The following is a 20,799-nucleotide window of genomic DNA, read 5'->3' on the forward strand; positions in this document are numbered from 1 at the left end:
GACACTTACCTGTCCAGGGCGCCCACAATGTCCTCACCCCAAGCCGACCTCAGCTCCGGGTGGAGGCGCCAGCATTGCTAGTAAGGGAATCATGAAGTGAAGCCTTGCGGCTTCACAGCCTGGTTCCCTGCTGCGCATGTGCGTTCTGAGTGGTTCCTGTTGTCTTCTGGGACCCGTGTGTCTCCTAGAAGACAGCGGGGTGGGGGAGCAGAGGATTGGCTGGACATGGCGTAGATCGCTGCAGGTACTGCGGAAAACTTTTGCCGTAAGTGGGAGCAAATACCTGTATTAAACAGGCATCTGCTCCCCCCCGAAAGGTGACAAATGTGACACTGGAGGGGGGGGGGGGATCCCTAGGTGTCATTTTTGGGTGGAACTCTGCTTTAAGCCCCGTACACACGGGCTGAATATCGGCCAGTATCAGCCGGTTCAATAGAAACCGGACAACATTTGGCCCATGTGTATGGCAGCCTGTCCGACAGAGGCTGGCTAAATGCCTGGTTTCTGTCAAATGGGCATGACCGAAAAAGGTCTGCTAATCGATATCTGATCAGTGTTCTCAGCCAATGGCTGTTGACGGTTGAATTCTGGCCGGGGGGCAGTCCCCCTGTCAGAACAAAATAGCTCAGTGGGGAGATCGCTGTACTAATATTGGATAGTTGAACGGAAAACTGATAGTGTGTACCTAGCTTTAGTGAGGCCTGAGGAAAGGTGTAAAGCTGGGTACACATGTACTGAAAGGCAGCCAGTTCAGCAGAAACCTGCTGACCTTTGGTCTGTGTGTAACGCTATCTCAACGGTAATGTTGAAAATCGGTGTAATCAGTGTATTCTAGTGGAAAGGAAGTCCCCGCTGTCAGAATACAATAGCTAAGTGGGAGAGATCCCTGCATCACACATCGATGTATTGATGCAGAGATCTGTTTTTTTCGTTAAACCAGTTGGTTGAAGAAAAAAAAAGAAAAAAAAAAACTGTGTGTATACCCACTACTGCAAACAATGCGAAACCCAGTGCTCTATAGATGACAGAAAAACTGGCCATTCAACTGTTCAAGGTTGATTGACCTGATTGCCAATTTTTTTTTTTAACTTTCAATCTTTATTAAATTGTTGCAGAGGTTTACAACAGGTTAGTATCACAAAATATTAAAATCATTAAAATAGCAAGCAAGCACAAATATTTGTGACAAATAAAATTAGATTCTTCATGCTACTGTTGAATATGTACACCGAGTTAAAAAGAATTTGCCTGTATAGCAAAGCTTTCAAAATATACTAAAACTTTTGTATGACTCTGGAAGATCAAAAGAAATAAAGGCTACAAATACTGATGCATAGGGAGCAGGGAGTTAGGTATGTAAAAGACAGTTCTCTGCTTGAGCTTAGATACATAGACACATAGCATGGAAGAAAAATTCAGTCAAGTTCTACCTGGGGATCCCTACTAGTTTATTGAAGTGCAAACAAGTAATCCAAAATCGTGTGACGTTTCATATGGAGAACTCTCCTTTGTCTGAAAATGTAATGTACTTTTGAAGTGTCACTGTATACTGTACCTGCTCACACTTCAAAACTGGGCTGTATCTGCAGGTGCTGCTGATTGAAGCACCTGGCAGGGGGCTTGTCAGACCACTGGAGACCCAGACCAGTGTTAAAATAAAGAAAATAGAATACAGTGCTACCTTAGTAAACTTTAAAAATATGATTGCATAATAGCAATAATGGTGACTGCCTTTTAAGTATAATAATATAAAAACATTATTAAAGAAAACACAAAATGTGTTCCAAACTGAAAGAAATCAAAAACATTGTGTACTATTGATTTTAAAAGACAGTTTCCCATGAACATTAAATGAACAAATTTTCATCAAACATTACTTTCTTTCATAAAAATCAAAAACGGTGTTCCAGTCCATGCGAATGATATGCTGCAATATCAGTGTTCTTAAGAAAACAGTTTGCCTTTAAATGTGCTGTCTCATTCCAAAGAATAGTGAATTTATTGATTATGAAACACCATGTGAGTGTCCTGCACTGTTGGAGCCGCTACTTTGCCTTCACCTGGATCAATTGTGGGTATAGGATTGTGTATATAGGATTGCATATATTCTTTTCCCTTTTATTGGTTGAACTAGATGGACTTGGTGTCTTTTTTCAACCAGACTATGCAACTATGTAACATGTGCACTGATATTACAGAATAACATTTGCCTGGACTGGAGCACAGTTTTTGATTTTTATAAAAGCGAGTAATGTTTGATGAAAAGTTGTTCATTTAATGATGTTGGGATTATTATAAATCAAAAGTACACAATTGTTTCTAATTTTTCAGTTTGGAACACATATGTTTATACAATTTTTTTTATATTATTTTACTTAAGAGGGTGTCACCATTATTGCTAATATGCAATCATGAGTTTAATGTTTACTAAGGTAGCACTGCATTCTATTTTTTTTATTTTTGCTACGTATGTAGTGTGGGAACACAATATGGCTACTACCCATTCACTTTATTCAATTAATGTTTAGTACATTTTAAGTGCACAGTGGTCCTTTTCACATTTTTGCACTCTGTTAAAGTGGAACTACACTGCATCTGAGCACCACAAAATCAAAAATGATATTTAATTCATTTTTATTATTCAAAGCAAACTCACTCATCCATCCATGTCTCCACACTTTATTTTTTTGAAAAATCACCCCCTAGCATTTCTGTCTGTGGCCATCTTGAGTAAGGGCAGATGATTCATGTAGCATTTACGTCCTGTAATCCATCAGCCCTTAGCTGAAGAAACTGAAGAAATGTAAAAAAAAAGTTTAACACAAGTAAATATGGTATACTTTTCTATCTATTTACTAATCACAGCAGCATAGGGATTAAGCATAGTCAGTGTTGACTGAGAGTGTGAAGTTCTGCTTTAAGCAACAGTCTAACTCTCTAGCGTGTTAGCACAGGTTTTTTTAACCCATGCTGCAACCTAAAGTTAGTAAAGAAAAAAAAAAAAACATATTATTATTGTATTTGCAGTCTGTCTTCATTATAGTAATAGATATGGAAACTGCATTTAGACTTTAAAGTAGCTAAAAACCCAATCACTGAAGTTTTATATTCGCTTTTGTAATTTCAGAAGTTGTTTTTATTTTTTGGAGTATGCAGCTTTCATTGGAAGAATAACTGCCATGAGGGTACTTGTTTATGCACTTCCTGTTATACACTAGGCTGATTGTTACTCTGTGATATGCCTCTGGTTCAGACTACAAGTGGCTGCTGCTGACACATATTGTACAGGAATGGTTTACTATTCTTGCCATCAGCAAGTCAGTCTATAGCAATAATATGCAGCCACTACGAGGTTTATTTACTAAAGCTGGAGAGTGCAAAATCAGTTTCACTTCTGCATAGAAATCAATCTGCTTCTAACCTCAGCTTGTTCAATTAAAGCGGAGTTCCACTGTCAAATCAATTCTTTTTTTGTAAATTCCTAAGTTCATATAATGTAAATGTCCCACTAACTTGTTTTTTCAAAATGACCCCCTGATGTCCGGTTTCGTATATAAAAATAACTTATATTATGTGTTACTGGCAGTTATCATCTTGCCTGTGGGCATGTGAAGCCCACAAGCAGACAGTTCCGGGATACGGTGCATGCTGAGCTACCAGCATGCACCACCCGTTCCCGCGCATGTGCATTATTTACATGTCGCGGCACCGTAAGCTTCGGGAGTTGCTATCACAGCGGGCGCTGGCAGTGCCCACCCCGTTGTGATGGCAACGAAGAAAAACAAAAGCACACGGCTAGCCACACTGACTCCTAGGAAGATTGATTCATAGCTCCCAGGAGACAGTACGCCGCCCCAGGAGACAATGCGCCGCCGGATATGACGGCGATACCCGTAGGTGGCTCACACAGGAAACGCAGCATAAATAAAGCATAAAAAGGTAACCATTAGGAAAAAAAAATATTGCCATTTGACAATGTTTATTATGCCAGCTTGCTAATAAGCTGAATTTAGGAAATTGTGTGGAACTCCGCTTTAAGCTTTGGCAATAAAACCTGGAAGCTGATTGGTTCCTATCCAGAAGTGAGATTGATTTTGAACTCTCCAAAAAATGCTACAGGTGTGCTGAGGTGTAAAGAATGTACAAAAAAAATGGGGAAATCAATATTTAATGGAAAAAACACAGCAATTGTTAAGGATACACAACACTTTATTGGACTAAATGTCATCCAGATTGTGTTTAAATCAGGAGTTTTTATGTTGGTCAACACTACATGAATAAACAGTTCCCATTTGGGGATTAGCACCTCTAATTGCTGTTGTGAATAACATATAAACCAAGGGCAGCAATCACTTTAAATGAAAGATTATAGAATAATATCTATTGGTAGGATACACTTATGTGAATTGATTGTCATGCTCTTTACACACTCTACAAAGAGCTTTTGTCCCATAAAGAGCTTTCAATCCAAGTCAAGTGAAAACAAAATATGCCAATTAGTGACGACAGCAGGCTAAAGAAGGTGCTGCTGAATGTACTGAAAGAGCTGGCTGACCTTCACAAATTAATATGTACAGTTAAAACAATGCATATTTTTTTAATGGTTTAAATTACAGTGAAATTAAATGCAACCCTACGCAATATGTTCAGAATATTAATGTATGGTGATTTAACCTTATATTTTGTAAAAGCATAATATGTAATTTACTTTTTTAGATTTTAGTTTTTTTGCCTTAACATTAAACCTCATAGCTGTACATACAGATAAATTTACTGTATAGATTTTCTAAAGATTCCCTTTCATCCAGAGGTTATGCAGTTCATACATGTCCTGTGATAAATCACAAGTATATGTGTGCTTACAGTCAAAATATAACTTACTTTAAATAATGCATTATTAAATACTGTATACTCTTGCAACTTGACATGTTAAAACAATGTTATTGCTGAAGATATTAAATAAATGTTGACCATTAATGAAGTTAACAAGCAAGCTAGGTTAGCTGCAAAAACACAATGCCTTTATTATAGGGAAAGGGAAAACAAGAATGTGTAGTTGGAATAAGAACTTGAATTGGTATGTTCGATCCACTAATCAAGAGCCTACAAACACAGAGCCAGGTATGTTGCATTGCTTGAGATGCAATGCAAGGGAACATTACCTGTCAACAGTGACTTCTGTTGGCAGATAATGTTCCCTTCCAAAGCTTTGCTGTCTGAGTTACCTGAAGCATGGTGATTCCAAGGCAAAGCCAGACTGAAAAATAAAAGTGCTTCATCTGTTAATATTGTTTCTTTGGTGCTCTTACCATGCTGCAATGGGCACCCTCCAATGAGACCTCTGCTTTCCAGCAAGCATTGCATCTGTCCAAAAATTTAGAACGTTCACATAGTTTACCTTAATCTGAGTAGGCAACTTTAAAGGCCAAGTTCACCTTTTTTTTCTAAGTTCCAGCTCCCCTATGTACCAATATAGCATTAATGTACTTCTTTTGCAAAAATAAAACAACTTTCCATTAATTCTACATATATTTACCTCACTGTCTTCATGGCTGTTTAAAAACTCTGCTCCATTACTTCTGCCCTACTTCCTGGTCAGACTTTAGGTCATGACACAGGAGGGAGTAGACCAGCTGATCTCATTAGCACACACCCTGCATCATATACCCTCAGCTGGTCAACTCCTTCCTGTGTCATGACCCAGAGTCTGTCCAGGAATGAGGACAGAAGTAACAAAGGTAAACTTAGCCTTTAAACAAGATCCAGAAATCAATATATAGAGATGTACAGTATTTATAAAAAAATTGCATAGTTGTTCATCTATTGAAACTGCATATTTTCTTCTGGGTGAATGGGGCAAAGTCGAATGTAAGGCTTTTCTACAGCTTGAATGTGTGAATGGGGTAAATACTGCTTTATGGCCATTAGATGGCTCTGACTATAGTAGGAAATAAGTATGCTCCTTAGCTTCATCTAGTTACCATATATTGAGGTATTTTCTCTATTCACACATTCAGTCTGCAGAGAGTATAGCATTAGACCATATGATCTTGCCCTATTTGCACATAACAAATTTACATGCAGTTTCAATAGACTAACAACCATGCAAGTTTATTAGAAATACACCCCATAGTGCCACTGGGAATGTGCTTCTTGAATCTTATGATGTGTAACTTCCTCTCTCTCCCTACCTTCTGCATCACCAATCACGTTCATACTTCAATGGCAAATTTTAATCTGATTTTGTTTGCCAGGGGTTCACTTGGGACCATTATTCACCACATCCCGTATAAATGAAAAGAACAAATCCGTCCTATGGGGCAGCCAACAAATTTTAATTAGAATGATGGCTTTGATAAACCTGTTAGTGTTTGCTTTTTAAATTAAGCCTTTCTGTATATGAGAGACTGCAAGGAGTACTTTTATTGTATATACTGTGTGTTATGGTGTGTTTGGAAATAGTTTGTCTGCATCACAGGCAGGGTTTTTTTTTAAGTCATGAATCATGAAACAGAAGTGAGCTTCCAGGCCCAAAAATACATATTTAAAAATACTATGGGGGAGATTTACTAAAACTGGTGCACACAGAATCTGGGGCAGCTGTGCATAGTAACCAGTGTCTACCTTCAATTTGTTCAATTAAGCTCTGACAATAAAACCTGGAAGCTGATTTGTTACTATGCATTTCTGAGCTAAGGGCAGATGGATTTCAGGAAGAAAATGCTACATGAATCATCTGCCCTTACACAAGATGGCCACTGACAGAAATGCTAGGGGGGTATTTTTCAAAGTGATTTCTCAGCAAAATAAAGCATGGAGACATGGATGGATAGGTGAATTTGCTATGAATATTAACCCCTTCATGCAAACCATACGCAAATTTGCATTCATGGCTTGAAGGGGTTATACCAGGAGGATGCCTGCAGGCATCCCTCTAGTACCATTTGTTATAGCGGGCGGATGGCTCTTCAGTGATAACAATCAATGCGGCTAAAAGCCACTTGGCTGTTATCCTAAAGGAGTGGGAGGGGACATACCCCCCTCCCGCCACCATCCACCACTCTTCCTGGGCCACCGGGAGACCTGAGCCACCAGCCGGCACATCTGCCACCTAGGCTGAGACCCGAACAAAGCCGGATTTGGCTCTGATCGGATCTCCGATGTAAAATCCCGTAAGCGACGTCACAACGTCACTTCCGGGTTACTCATCTGCCAATGGTGCCGATTTTTTAAAAAAATTACAGTATTTAGAATCGCCAATTTTGGCAATCTGAATACTTTTAAGTGCAAAGAAGGGATTTGGGGTCTTTTAGACCCCAGATCCCTCAATAAAGAGTACCTTTCACCACCTATTACTGTCACAAGGTATGTATACATTTCTTGTGACAGCAATAAAAGTGATCAGATTTTTGATTTTTAAAGGGACAATGTAAAAAAATAAATAAAATAAATAGGAAAAAAAAAAAAGTAAAGCGCCACTGTCCCCACATGTTAATGCAACAAAGAAAACACATAAGCAAGTCACACCTGCAAATGTAAACAGTGTTAAAATCACACATGTGAGGTAGCACCACGATCTTCAGAGTGAGAAATAATTCTAGCAAAAGATCTCCTCTGTAACTCTAACCTGGTAACCGTTAAATGTTTTTAAAGCGTCGCCTATGGAGATTTTTTTAGGTACCGTAGTTTGTCGCCATTCCACGAGTGTGCGCAATTTCAAAGCATGACATGTTGGGTATCTATTTACTCAGTGTAACATCATCTTTCACATTATACAAAAAAATTGGGCTGACTTCAACGTTTAGTTTTTTTTTTAATCCATGAAAGTGTCTTTTTTCCCCAAAAAAATGCATTTGAAAAAAACTGCTGTGCAAATACTGTGTGGCTTAAATGATTGCATCGATCACCATTTTATTCTCTAGGGTCTCTGCTAAAAAAATATATATAATGTTTGGGGGTTCCAAGTAATTTTCTAGCAAAAAATATTGATTTTAACTTGTAAGCAACAAATGTCAGAAATAGGCTTGGGCGTGAAAGGGTTAAACATAAATGAAATCGCGTTTGTGGTGCTCAGATAGTGTAGTTCCACTTTAAGCAACCTATTTAGAGGTGTCCGGCATTGTATTGCAGGGTACACTGAGCTACCACTGGAAGTGGCATAGTGCAGGGTCTATGGCTTTCAGGCCATAATTCAACAAAGGCCTTTCAAGAAGTGTTAGACCCCTTTCACCATGGCGCATTTTGCAGGCACTTGTGGGCTAAAAATAGCACCTGTAAAGCGTCTGAAAACCCGAGGGCTTTCACACTGGGGCAGTGCGCTTGCAGGACATTAGAAAAAGTCCTGCAAGCAGCGTCTTTGAAATAAATGGGCAGCGCTGCCAAAACGCTTTGGCAGCAGCGCTTCTTGGGAGCTATTATCCCTTTCTTCGGCTGCTAGTAGGGGTTAAAATCGCCCCACTAGAGGCCGAAAAGCGCTGCTAAAATGACGATAAAACTAGCGGCGCTTTACAGCTGCCGCGGCCCGTTCTCAGTGTGAAAGGGTTCTTAAGCGGCGACACCTCCCAACAGCTAGTCATATTTTCTAAGCTTATTTCTGTCAGTAAATGTTGGTGACAGATTTGAATGAAACCTAAAAAACATGGAAAATGCAACACTTTTATTTCAAAGGTATTGTTTTATGTGCGTTTCAAAAAGACCCAGTCAGCATTGAAAAAAAGAACACGCAGCACCCTATGAAAGAGATAACTTGATACTCACCTTTTCCATGGTGGTCAGTGAAATGTTTGCTCTCTTGAAGAGCTTTGGGCCCTTCTATTGTCCAATACTTGTGAGTGTCAAGTAGCATGTTCCCTGTTGTGCGCTGTGGTTCTCCTGCTGACTCCTTTATTACTACTATGCCCAATACTGATGTAGGGGGTGGCATTGGGGCACACCAACTGTAAAATATATAAGGCAATCAGCATGAAACACATACAAATAAAACAAGTTGAAGCATAGCAACGCATGAAGATGCACTTAAAACACAATGGTTCTTTATTGGTTGCTAAGACTACTATGCTTTACACTTGGTGCTGTACTGCTTGCACAGTTGTATTAAGAATATCCAGTGCACACACAATCTTACAGTAATGTAATCTATGGCTAACATCTCTTTCAGTGGGAATCAACATTCACCTTGAGTCTGTTAAGTATCATTGGAGCACCAGTTCAGTTTGCGGTGGCCATTGCATCTATCCTCATTGGCCCTTATTGTTACTACACCTTTGCTGGGATGTCCGCAACCAACTATATTGGCTACGCTATTAAGTTTCCTTTCCCGTATGCCACATTCCAGAATGTATGCCAAGACCCACTTTACTACGAATGGTACCACTTGGCTCTACAAATTGCTGACCTGCTGTCAAGCATTTTAATCCTATGCTCTTCATTGGCATTGGTAATCAGGCTCTCGGCCAGGATACTGCGCACAGGAACATTTAATGTGAGTAGGAGGTAGTGCCTAAGTGAAGTGTGAGCCAACTGAAAATGTATTTTGTAATTTCTGATAAATTCTTGTTTTTATCTTAACAGGGTATAGTATAGTTAATTGTTTCAGTATGCATACATAGCATATTTTAAAAAGCATGACTGAGCAAAATGCAAGTTAAACTCTCCAGACATTTCTTCATCCAGCCCATCAAGCTTAGATCAAACAATTTACCTTCTTTTCTTTTTTTAATATTTTGGGTTTTCAATTACAAATTAAAGTAGGTTTGCTCCCTTCTGAGTAACTATAAGAAAAAGACTATTGAGCTTGAGTGTCAAGTGACTCCACAGTTGATTGTTATAAAAGACAGTGTTTATCCACAATAAGAGTAGTATATTGTTTATTTTACCTGTGGGTTTGCAAGGTTATTAGACATGATTAGATTAGACGTAATGGAACGTGATTATGGGTACCGCTCATGTGACATATGTGTTCCTTCCACCTATAATGTTCTCAGACCTTGCAGGTAATATAAACAATATTCCCAAACTCTCTTGTATTGTAGGTAAACACTGTTTTATAGCAATCAACGTTGGAGTTATTTGACAGCAAGGTAAGCACAGTAGTATATTTCTAATAGTTTCTTTGATACATTTTAGCAATATAAAGGGATTTTAGCTAGAGGCAACAGTAGCTGCTACAATATTGTAAACAAAGAAATTATACATAAAAGGTTACACTACTCTAAACTCCAAACATATTTCATTTTTGTTCTTCTAAAAAAACAAAACGACAGCCTCACAGTACAAGCAGATATCCCTATAGCACAAGGGTAATAAACTAGAAGGTTATTACAGTATATTAGTTTTTAGTTCAGCACTGAGGAAGTGCTTCAAGAGGAGAGTACTATACTAGGCTGTTCCCCAGCCCAGGCATCTCAAAATATAGTGAATTACCGGAGCGTTTACACACAACTTACCAACCCTGGCTTATACTGCATATTCACATACCCTAAAGAATATTAGTGATGGACCCATAATGAGGTGTGAGGGGCATGTAAGTCTTCAGGAACCTATAATTAATGTACGGTGGGGACGGAAAGTATTCAGACCCTGCTTAAATTTTTCACTCTTTGTTATATTGCTGCCATTTGCTAAAATCATTTAAGTTCATTTTTTTTTCCTCAATACCCCCCTGGGGGTATTCCCGAGTCCTGCTCGGGGTGGATTTTCAGTACCAAAAGCGGTAACCCAGAGCCAGACTCGGGATCGCATCGCAGGATCCATGTAGAAGTTACTTACCTTGTCCTCGGGATCTGGCGATGTCTCCCCGCTGTGATTTGCGAGCCACCATGTCACAGTGCCGAGCTTCATTCCCTGCGAGCACTGCGACGCACGGGGACGGAGTTCGGTGCCAAATTCAAAAAGTAAAAAACACAGTATAGATACAAATAATTACACATCTCCTTTGTCCCTAGTGGTCTGCCCAGTGTCCTGCATGCAGTTTTATATTATAAATACTCTTCTTTCTGACTGGAAACTGGCGATTGTCCATAGCAACCAAAAAGTGTCCCTTTACGTCAAAAGTGCTCTTAGACCAGCTAGAAAACAGCGATAATAAATTAGAATCACTTACAGAATTGAGCGATAGCGATTTGTGGGGAAATTCGTCATCAAACACTAAAAGTAATGACAGCGACAATTCTGCAACTGAGCAAATTTCAGTGTTTTTGATTTGATTACATTATTGAATCATTTTTATTATATTATTATTTCTTATAATTATTTATAGTTTATTATATTATAATTTTTTATTTCATTTTTCAAACTTTATCACATGTCTACTAGACTCTTGTTTGAACAGATTTAAGTGAGTTATTCCTAAGAATTACAGGCCTACAATATAAAACGCCAAATCTCTGTGAAAAATAATTGTACCGCTTTCACCATCAACAATCTGAAATAATCATACCGCCAGGGAAGTTAATGTACACACAGCACCCCATATTAAACAGAAAAACACAGAATTGTTGACATTTTTGCAGATTTATTAAAAAAGAAAAACTGAAATATCACATGGTCCTAAGTATTCAGACCCTTTGCTGTGACACTCATATTTAACCTCAGGTGCTGTCCATTTCTTCTGATCATCCTTGAGATGGTTCTACACCTTCATTTGAGTCCAGCTGTGTTTGATTATACTGATTGGACTTGATTAGGAAAGCAACACACCTGTCTATATAAGACCTTACAGCTCACAGTGCATGTCAGAGCAAATGAGAATCATGAGGTCAAAGGAACTGCCTGAAGAGCTCAGAGACAGAATTGTGGCAAGGCACAGATCTGGCCAAGGTTACAAAAAATTTCTGCTGCACTTATGGTTCCTAAGAGCACAGTGGCCTCTATAATCCTTAAATGGAAGATGTTTGGGATGACCAGAACCCTTCCTAGAGCTGGCTGTCCAGCTAAACTGAGCTATCGGGGGAGAAGAGCCTTGGTGAGAGAGGTAAAGAAGAACCCAAAGATCACCGTGGCTGAGCTCTAAAGATGCAGTCGGGAGATGGGAGAAAGTTGTAGAAAGTCAACCATCACTGCAGCCCTCCACCAGTCGGGGCTTTATGGCAGAGTGGCCTAACGGAAGCCTCTCCTCAGTGCAAGACACATGAAAGCCCGCATGGAGTTTGCTAAAAAACGCCTGAAGGACTCCAAGATGGTGAGAAATAAGATTCTCTGGTCTGATGAGACCAAGATAGAACTTTTTGGCCTTAATTCTAAGCGGTATGTGTGGAGAAAACCAGGCACTGCTCATCGCCTGTCCAATACAGTCCCAACAATGAAGCATGGTGGTGGCAGCATCATGCTGTGGGGGTTTTTTTCAGCTGCAGGGACAGGACGACTGGTTGCAATCGAGGGAAAGATAAATGCGACCAAGTACATCGATATCCTGAACAAAAACCTTCTCCATTGTGCTCAGGACCTCAGACTGGGTCGAAGGTTTGCCTTCCAACAAGACAATGACCCTAAGCACACAGCTAAAATAACAAAGGAGTGGCTTCACAACAACTCCGTGACTGTTCTTGAATGGCCCAGCCAGAGCTCTGACTTAAACCCAATTGAGCATCTCTGGAGAGACCTAAAAATGGCTGTCCACCAACGTTTACCATCCAACCTGACAGAACTGGAGAGGATCTGCAAGGAGGAATGGCAGAGGATCCCCAAATCCAAGTGTGAAAAACTTGTTGCATCTTTCCCAAAAAGACTCATGGCTGTATTAGATCAAAAGGGTGCTTCTACTAAATACTGAGCAAAGGGTCTGAATACTTAAGACCATGTGATATTTCAGTTTTTCTTTAATAAATCTGCAAAAATGTCAACAATTCTGTGTTTTTCTGTCAATATGGGGTGCTGTGTGTACATTGATGAGGAAAAAAAAAAAAAAGAACTTAAATGATTTTAGCAAATGGCTGCAATATAACAAAGAGTGCAAAATTTAAGGGGGTCTGAATACTTTCCGTTCCCCACTGTATCTAGATTTTGTAAGTATTTTAGTTATTTATTATGGTTAGGATTTAAAGAAGTATAAATTAAGGTTTTTCTAGTACATAAAATATTGCATTTGTGCAGTATATTTTGTGGTCATTTATCTGGATAGCAGGTAGAAGTATAGGTTTAATACATTGCTGTCCAGCTATTGAAGAAAGCACAAGGCTGGGTTCACACTATTGCAAATTGGATGTGGATTTTCCGCATCCAATTCACATAGCAGGAGATTGTGACCGGCTTCTTATGGAGCCGGTTCACACATCACCGGAGCAGCTCTGGTGCAAATTGCACAGGAGTCCTGTGCATCTTTTGGTTTGTTTCAGGTCCGAATTCAGCCAAAAATTTGGGCTGAAATCAGACTTGAACCGATGAATGGAGATGCATCGGACCCCTTGCTGTGAGCCGCTCCGTGCTCTAGTGCCTTAGTTTCCAGATATCAATAAGTGAAAGTGAAATATATACATTCAATTTGAGGAGTCAGAGCAGTGATTACCGTATTTATCGGCGTATAACACGCACAGGGGTATAACACGCACATTAATTTTAAGAGGGAAGTTTCAGGAAAAAATCTTACATTTTAAATAAGGAACTTTGAAGCAAAATAAGGGTCAGTGCCCATCTGCAGCCTCACCATTGCCATCAATGCAGCCTGATCAATGCCAATCTGCAGCCTCACCATTGCCATCAATGCAGCAGCCTCACCATTGCCATCAATGTAGCAGCCTCACCATTGCCATCAATGCAGCATCTTCACCAATGCCTTCAGTGCAGTAGCCTCACCATTGCCATCAATGCAGCAGCCTCACCATTGCCATCAGTGCTGTCTGATCGATGCCCATCTACAGCCTAGAGGGGACAGGGAGGGGGGTGGGACGAGCACCGACAGATTACATACAGTGAGAATCTCCTATGATAGACAGAACGGTGGTCCAATGGCAGCCCAGGAGACGGGACTTCCTATTACAGAGGACGCCAAGTAAACAGGAGATTCTCACTGTATGTAATCTGATGGCGCTCGTCCTGCCCCCCTCCCTGTCCCCTCCGAGGCAGCTAAAATTGAAGTATTGGCGTATAACACGCACACGCTATTTGCACCCTATTTTAATGGTGAAAACGTGAGTGTTATACGCCAATAAATACAGTATTTTATGAACCATTTTAAAATGGCTCAGTCTGAGATAGCAGTACCTGAGAGGGGAGCTACTTATAATGATTCTTTAGCTAGCCAATAATGCTCTGGGAAACCTTGTATCATTTTTTAAATGTTTATTTGTAATACAATATAGACATACAGGAGTTGATTTACTAAAGCTGGGGAGTGCAAAATCTGGTGCTGCTCTGCATACAAAATCAATCAGCTTCCACGTTTTTTGTCAAAGCTTAATTGAACAAACTGAGATTAGAAGCTGATTGGCTACCATGCACAGCTGCACCAGATTTTGCTCTCTCCAGTTGTAATCAATCAACCCCACTGTATAATAAAATCAGATATATAGCATTATTTTGTAATCTTAAAAAATATATTTAAAGAGTTGAAAAATGTAACTCAGAACTATCATATTTCTATTAATTTAGAGCTTTCTAGTATCTGTGGCTTTCTGGGCAGCTATCCAAGACATTGAGAGCTGCCCAGATTTGTCTAAGTTTCAGGAGCTATAAAGTTGACACAGAATTACATTAAATAGGTGCTCCCCCTCCTTCGATATTTAATCTAAGGAAGGGTCTTCCAGTCTCTCATAGACATCCATTATTGTATTGTAGCATGGGATTCTGAGATATTTCCATGTTCCAGCATTCCAAAAAAAAAAAACTCTATAAGATTACTGGAAGCAAATTTAAACCTAGAGAGGAGGAGAACTGGAGAGAAAATGATCCCTTTTAACAAAGTAGACAATGAGGGGAGAAAGTATTTAGTAAATTTTTATTTTCCATTCAATAACTAAATCATCAGCAGTCCCTTCCCTAAAACACATAAAAACACACTCATGGGTCCTAGGCCCGCATTCTATGACACCTATAAAGTATTAGAGCCATAAGAGAAAGGACCAATTATGCTGGTACCCCTGGGGCCCTTGGGCAAATCGCAAATCCAGTCTACTCAACAATATGTCATCCTGGAAAAAAAAAAAAAAAGTACTGTGTTTTCTTTTCTTTTCACCAGTATATGGAATTCCTCTTTAGTTTCTAGGACCTTTTATGTTGAAATTATTATGCATTGTTTTTGAATAACCAAAAGTTCTCCAATTCTTTTTTTATATAATTAACTACTTCCCACCCGCCATATAGCAGAATGATGGTTGGAAAGTGGTTGCGTTATCCTGACTGGGTGTCATATGATGTCCTGCAGGATAAGCCACACAGCGTGGCGATCGGTGGTGTGGTGTGTCAATCCGAAACATCGCATCTCTGATCTAGGTAAAGCGCCTCTGACATTGGCTCTTTCCAAGTGATCATCTCTGTCCAAGCACAGCTGATCATAGTGGTAACTAGAAAGTGCCATTTATCGTCTTTCCCCCATTTGCGCTGAAAAGCCGCAGATAGAGGAGAGCCGATCAGTGGCTCTCCTGACGGGGGGGGGGTCTGCGCTGATAATCAGCACATTGATTATTAGTGCAGACCCATCAGCAATGCCAGTGCCCACCAGTGATGCCCATCAGTGCCCCACCAGTGATGCCCACCTGTATGCCAATCAGTGCCCACATCATATGCCAATCAGTGCCCATAAAGGATGCCAATCAATGCCCATTAGTAATGCCAGTCAGTGCCCATCAGTAATGCCTGTCATTGACTCCTCATCAGTCCTGCCTATCAGTGCAATCTCAGTGCAATACCAGTGCTGCCCATCAGTGCCCATCATTGCCCATCAGTGCCACCCATCATTGCCACCCAGCAGTGCCCATCATTGACAACTATCGGTGCCCATCAGTGCTACATATCAGTACCACTTATCAGTGCCCATCAGTGCCCATCAGTGCTGCATATTAGTGCCTCCACATCAGTGCTGCCTCATCAGTGCTGCCTCATCAGTGCCCTACAGTGAAGGAGAAAAAAAACTTACTTATTTACAAAATTTTATAACAGAAACAAAGAAAAATTTTTTTTTTTTCCAAATGTTTGGTCTTTTTTTATTTGTAGCGCAAAAAATAAACAAGCCAGTGGTGATCAAATACTACCAAAAGAAAGCTTTATTTGTGGGGTCAAAAAAGATGAAAAATTTCATATGGGTACAGTGTCGCATTACCACGCAATTGTCATTCAAAGTGCCCTGTATTGAAGTGGTTAAGAATGATTCTCCCCATGGCTTTACCAGTGTGATGATTGTAAGGATGCCATTGCAAATGTAAAAATTCCCCAGGCGACCTGGGTTTTCGGCCTTTGTTTTCTTGGGCATGGACTCCTAGTAATGGGCCATCAACATTGCCTTCATTGGTGGTATAGTATTCCATGATTGCCACAATGCTTTACAGCAGTAAGACATAATGATAATCAGTAATTCCAAAGCTTGCCCACATAGACCTACTGGTCATACTACAGGTGACTGCTTTACTCTGCCTCCTATGTTGTGCATCATACTGTATGATGGGCTGCTACCATGTGATCCTAAGTCACAGATGCAGAGTGCATGGGAGCCCAAGTTAATAAATTTGGGTTAATGATTGCTACCAAGCCCAACAAATGTGTGGTATAGTAGTTTAAGTAAAACATTATACCACCAACAATACCTGTTAGTGCTAGGGAGTTTAGATGCTGTCTGCTTAGTGGGAAGGGACCAGAAGCATGTTCATATGGATGTAGAGAGGGAAGACGGTAGGCAGAACTGTATATATGACTGTTTTAGTTGCGTTTGTTTGTTTAGGTAGGGGCCGTGTATATATATATATATATATATATATATATATATATATATAAACTAGTTTAGTTGTAGAATAAAACTGTGTTTATGGATGGTGTGAGGGTGAAATCTGTATATATGGATACTGTGGGGGTCGTGACATTTGAATATGGGTGCTGTGGATGTTGGAAATTGTATAAATGGCTGATGGGTATGCAAACTGTATTTCTGGCAGATATGGGGGGTGAGAACAGCATCTTACCTAACAATCTTAGAACGGGAAGCATGTTAACCAATCTGGTGATAGAATATTTACAATACAATCTGGTATATAGAATGCAGCAGTCAGGGGCATGCAACACTTCTGGTTAGCTACAGGAAAAAACATGCGCCATGAATCATTGGTGGACAGCGGTAACAGGATTCTTCCTCCAAAGCACTAGTGGTCAGGACAGTGTAAAATATCCCAATCAGAGGTCAGTAGCAGTAAAGCTTTCAGTCATTGGTGGTCAGTGTCAATTAACTCCCCCACCCAAATACTGGTGGGCATTGGCAGGAAACTCCTGCCTTAATAATTGATGGCTAGTGGAAGTAAACCCCTGCTTCACCCTCAATCATTGGTGTTCATTGGCAGTAAATAATCCTCTACAATATAGTTATGCCCCCGCCTGTTACAGTCACTGCCTGAACTATGCAGATATTGTTGGGCAGGAGATGACTTCACACATCAGTGTTGGCATAGATCTGATGCTGGGTGCTGTACAGAAGGATCCAGTATGGATGGATGGTTTGCAGAATAAGCGACTGCTATGGATGAGGATTGTTTATAAGGCTTATTTTTTGATGGGAACTGTATATGACTGCTATGGGGGAGAGAACAGCACATATGGCTGCTGTATGTGTAAGTATTGTGTATTGACTTTTGAGAGAGCTAGAAACCCAATACATCAATTTAAAGACACAACATTGCTGACTTCTAGCTTTCTGAAACTAGCTACCAGATTTTGGATAGTCTTGTCCAGGCTTGCTGTATGGTAAGTCTCACCAACGCTGTCCAACTGAAAAAAAAGTAAAGTTACCCCATTAGCATTTGTATTATGGTTTTAATCCTAGTAAAATGAGATCTTTTCTTTTGGGTTATTTATGTTTTTCAGTTCTAAAGTTTTATATTTGTAACACGTAAGGCTGTAGTTGTTACTTATAATTCTGTAGAGTATAAACGCCAGATTATTTGATGACCAGAATTCTGTTTTGTCCTCTAGGGAAGAAAAAATATTTTGTGAGAAGATTATATTGCAAGCAACTACTCAAATGTAAGCCCAGAAAGGACTGATGTCCATGGAATTCAGTGGGGCATCAGCAATGTATTTTGCAGTAATTTACATTTCAAACCGTCATATCATTGCTGCTGCACTTTTTCTTGGTCCAGTTTCCCAATGCTCTAGCTTTTTATCTGTTTATATTCTAACCATATTTTATGTATGCACTGTATGTATTGCACACAGGAAGCAAATCTTTGCACTATTTGGCATTTGACACAGTCACATCCAGATTCCAGAGAGGGCTTATCCAGGAGAAGAACAAGCTACATAGGGCAGCATTACTGAGAGTACTTTACAAGTGTACATGTCTATACGTGTTCTGTCTATACATCCTACTTGGTGCATAGGTCTAAATATACACAAGAAAGGATAAATATAGCATTGATAAGCAACCGGTAATCTTTTGCATTTCATTCTTGAACCCATATTGGAAAATTAAAGACCATCTCTCACTTTCCGCTGCATAAATCAGCGGCAGAGAATATAACTCGGCCTCTTGTTACAATTAGTTTACTTGCTGTAAACTGCTGTATATAGTAAACTAATGAAATAACTTGTGTACAGTTATTTATTTCATATATATATTGAAATGATATCTGCCCTACATAATCACTCACTATGGATGTTTTACATGTTGGAGCGAGAATAATCATGTTAACATTAACCTGTAGAGGGGGCCAATGTCTTTTATCCAGGAATAATGCCAGTAATATAAAGAAGCCAATTCCTTCTACTATAATAGCCATTTCACAGTTTATAGCAGAACATAGTATAGAAAGAACTGATTCATTTTATGTGTTTTTACATATGAGTGGTTGTAAAAAGGCCTGTGAGGTCCCTCACACAGGTTTACAGACACATTTACCTGCCTGGTACCTCTGATAATGTTATGCTCTGTTAGTTACACATTTAGGTTAGTTAACAGCTTGCATGGAGCATCAATCACAGACCCAGTACCTGTTATCAGACACTGATTTGTAAAGAAGATGTGCTGCTACTGATATCCACAGCCATTACACGTTAAAAAGGCAATGTGCCTATATTAGTATGCAGAAGGCAGCAACACCTGCAGCAACAGGTAGAAAAATGTACCCTGTTAAGGTACCACTATAAACCTGCATGCAGGCCTGGCTCTCTAGGATGTTTATTAAAAAAGGTGTATTTTTTCTAGTTGCTGTGGGTACTTCATATGTCACAATATTGATCGTTGCCTTACTTAACAAGCCATAAAGGGTTTTAAATTCTTGATATCCAACTCAATCAAAATTCTAGACCTTGTTAGACAGGGGTAGGGTTAGACCTTCTGTCGGGCTTGAAATGCTGTCTGTCTCTCCAATACCTAGACATGAAGTGAGGGAAAACAAAATGAAAAAGATTTTTGGCTAAAGTTGGGCTTTACATTGCAGAATTGATTTGATTGATTAGGCCTCACAGACACTGTTTTGGATGCTGAAGATCCTCTGACGCGATGTGTTTTGCAGGCATGGTCTTAGTGGTGCACTTAAGCCCCATTCACACCTGAGTGACACTAAGCAATGCTCCCACATCACTTTTTTTTGTGTAATTTTTTGGTGCGTTTTTGGAGCGGCACCATTCATTTTGAATTGGCTTCCCTCTGCTCCAAAAATGAAAAAGCTCATGTACCAAATTTTGGCACTAAGCCAGGCGCATTTGGTGTTGCATGTTTTGCCATGATTTTAATGCGTTTTATCGCATGAGATTCATGGCAAAATTGCATTGTGTTTGGGGTGCCATTAGAAAATAACAGAACTGCAACTGCGTCCCAAATTTTGCTGAGATTCCAATACACTCAGGTGTGAAAGGGGCCTTAGCATTGGGACTGCCATACTGAAATGCCCACTCTCTAGCAGTGCACATATGTGAACGCAGCATTACTTTAGTTAATAAGGTGTGCTTTTCTTCTCTATTAGGATAGGTTTATACATGTTTACAGATTCTGAAATTCAGTGCTTTTTTTGTTTGTAGAATTATTTAAAGATTTAGTCAGGTCAAAAAGCATAACTAATGCCCCATACACACGATCGGAAATTCCGCCAGCAAAAGTCCAATGTGAGCTTTTGGTCGGAAATTCCGACCGTGTGTATGCTCCATCGGACTTTTGCTGGCAGAATTTCTGCCAGCAAAAGATTGAGAGCAGGTTCTCTATTTTTCCTGATAGGAAAAAGTTCCTATCGGAAATTCCGATCATCTGTAGCAATTCCGACGCGCAAAATTCCTATGCATGCTCGGAAACATATCAATGCATGCTCCGAAGCATTGAACTTAATTTTCTCGGCTCATCGTAGTGTTGTACGTCACCGCGTTCTTGACGGTCGAAAGTTCAGAGAACTTGTGTGTGACCATGTATATGCAATCCAATTTCGTCGGAAAAACCTTGGATCCAATTGTGTGTACGGGGCATTAGACAAACTGCATGCAAAAAGTAGTGAACTTCCATCGCTAATATCCAGGTCACTCATTCAGTGCTAGTAGTGCTAGACTTCACCAGTGCCCAGGACTTATCCCATCCTCTCCTTTCTCCTCTGCACATATTGTTTGTCTGTTTAAACACTAACAAGCAGCACTGTCATCCTCTGTTGCTGTCAAGTTGTTCTTCCATGTAGAGAGTTCAATACT

General features: G+C 39.9%; 1 protein-coding gene across 1 annotated transcript in view; it reads left to right on the forward strand.

The window, feature by feature from the left end:
- TMEM212 (transmembrane protein 212) overlaps nucleotides 1-18,741 on the forward strand; it is a 63,484-nt gene extending 44,743 nt beyond the window's left edge. Inside the window, exons 3-4 of the mRNA XM_073626228.1 lie at nucleotides 9,158-9,481; nucleotides 18,103-18,741. Of these exons, the coding sequence (XP_073482329.1) occupies nucleotides 9,158-9,481; nucleotides 18,103-18,123 (345 nt within the window). The 3' untranslated portion in view covers nucleotides 18,124-18,741. The remainder of the gene's footprint in view (nucleotides 1-9,157; nucleotides 9,482-18,102) is intronic.
- The last annotated feature ends 2,058 nt before the right edge of the window (nucleotides 18,742-20,799 follow it).

This window comes from Aquarana catesbeiana, linkage group LG04 (genome assembly GCF_042186555.1).
Source record: "Aquarana catesbeiana isolate 2022-GZ linkage group LG04, ASM4218655v1, whole genome shotgun sequence".
NCBI classification, from domain to species: Eukaryota; Metazoa; Chordata; class Amphibia; order Anura; family Ranidae; genus Aquarana; species Aquarana catesbeiana.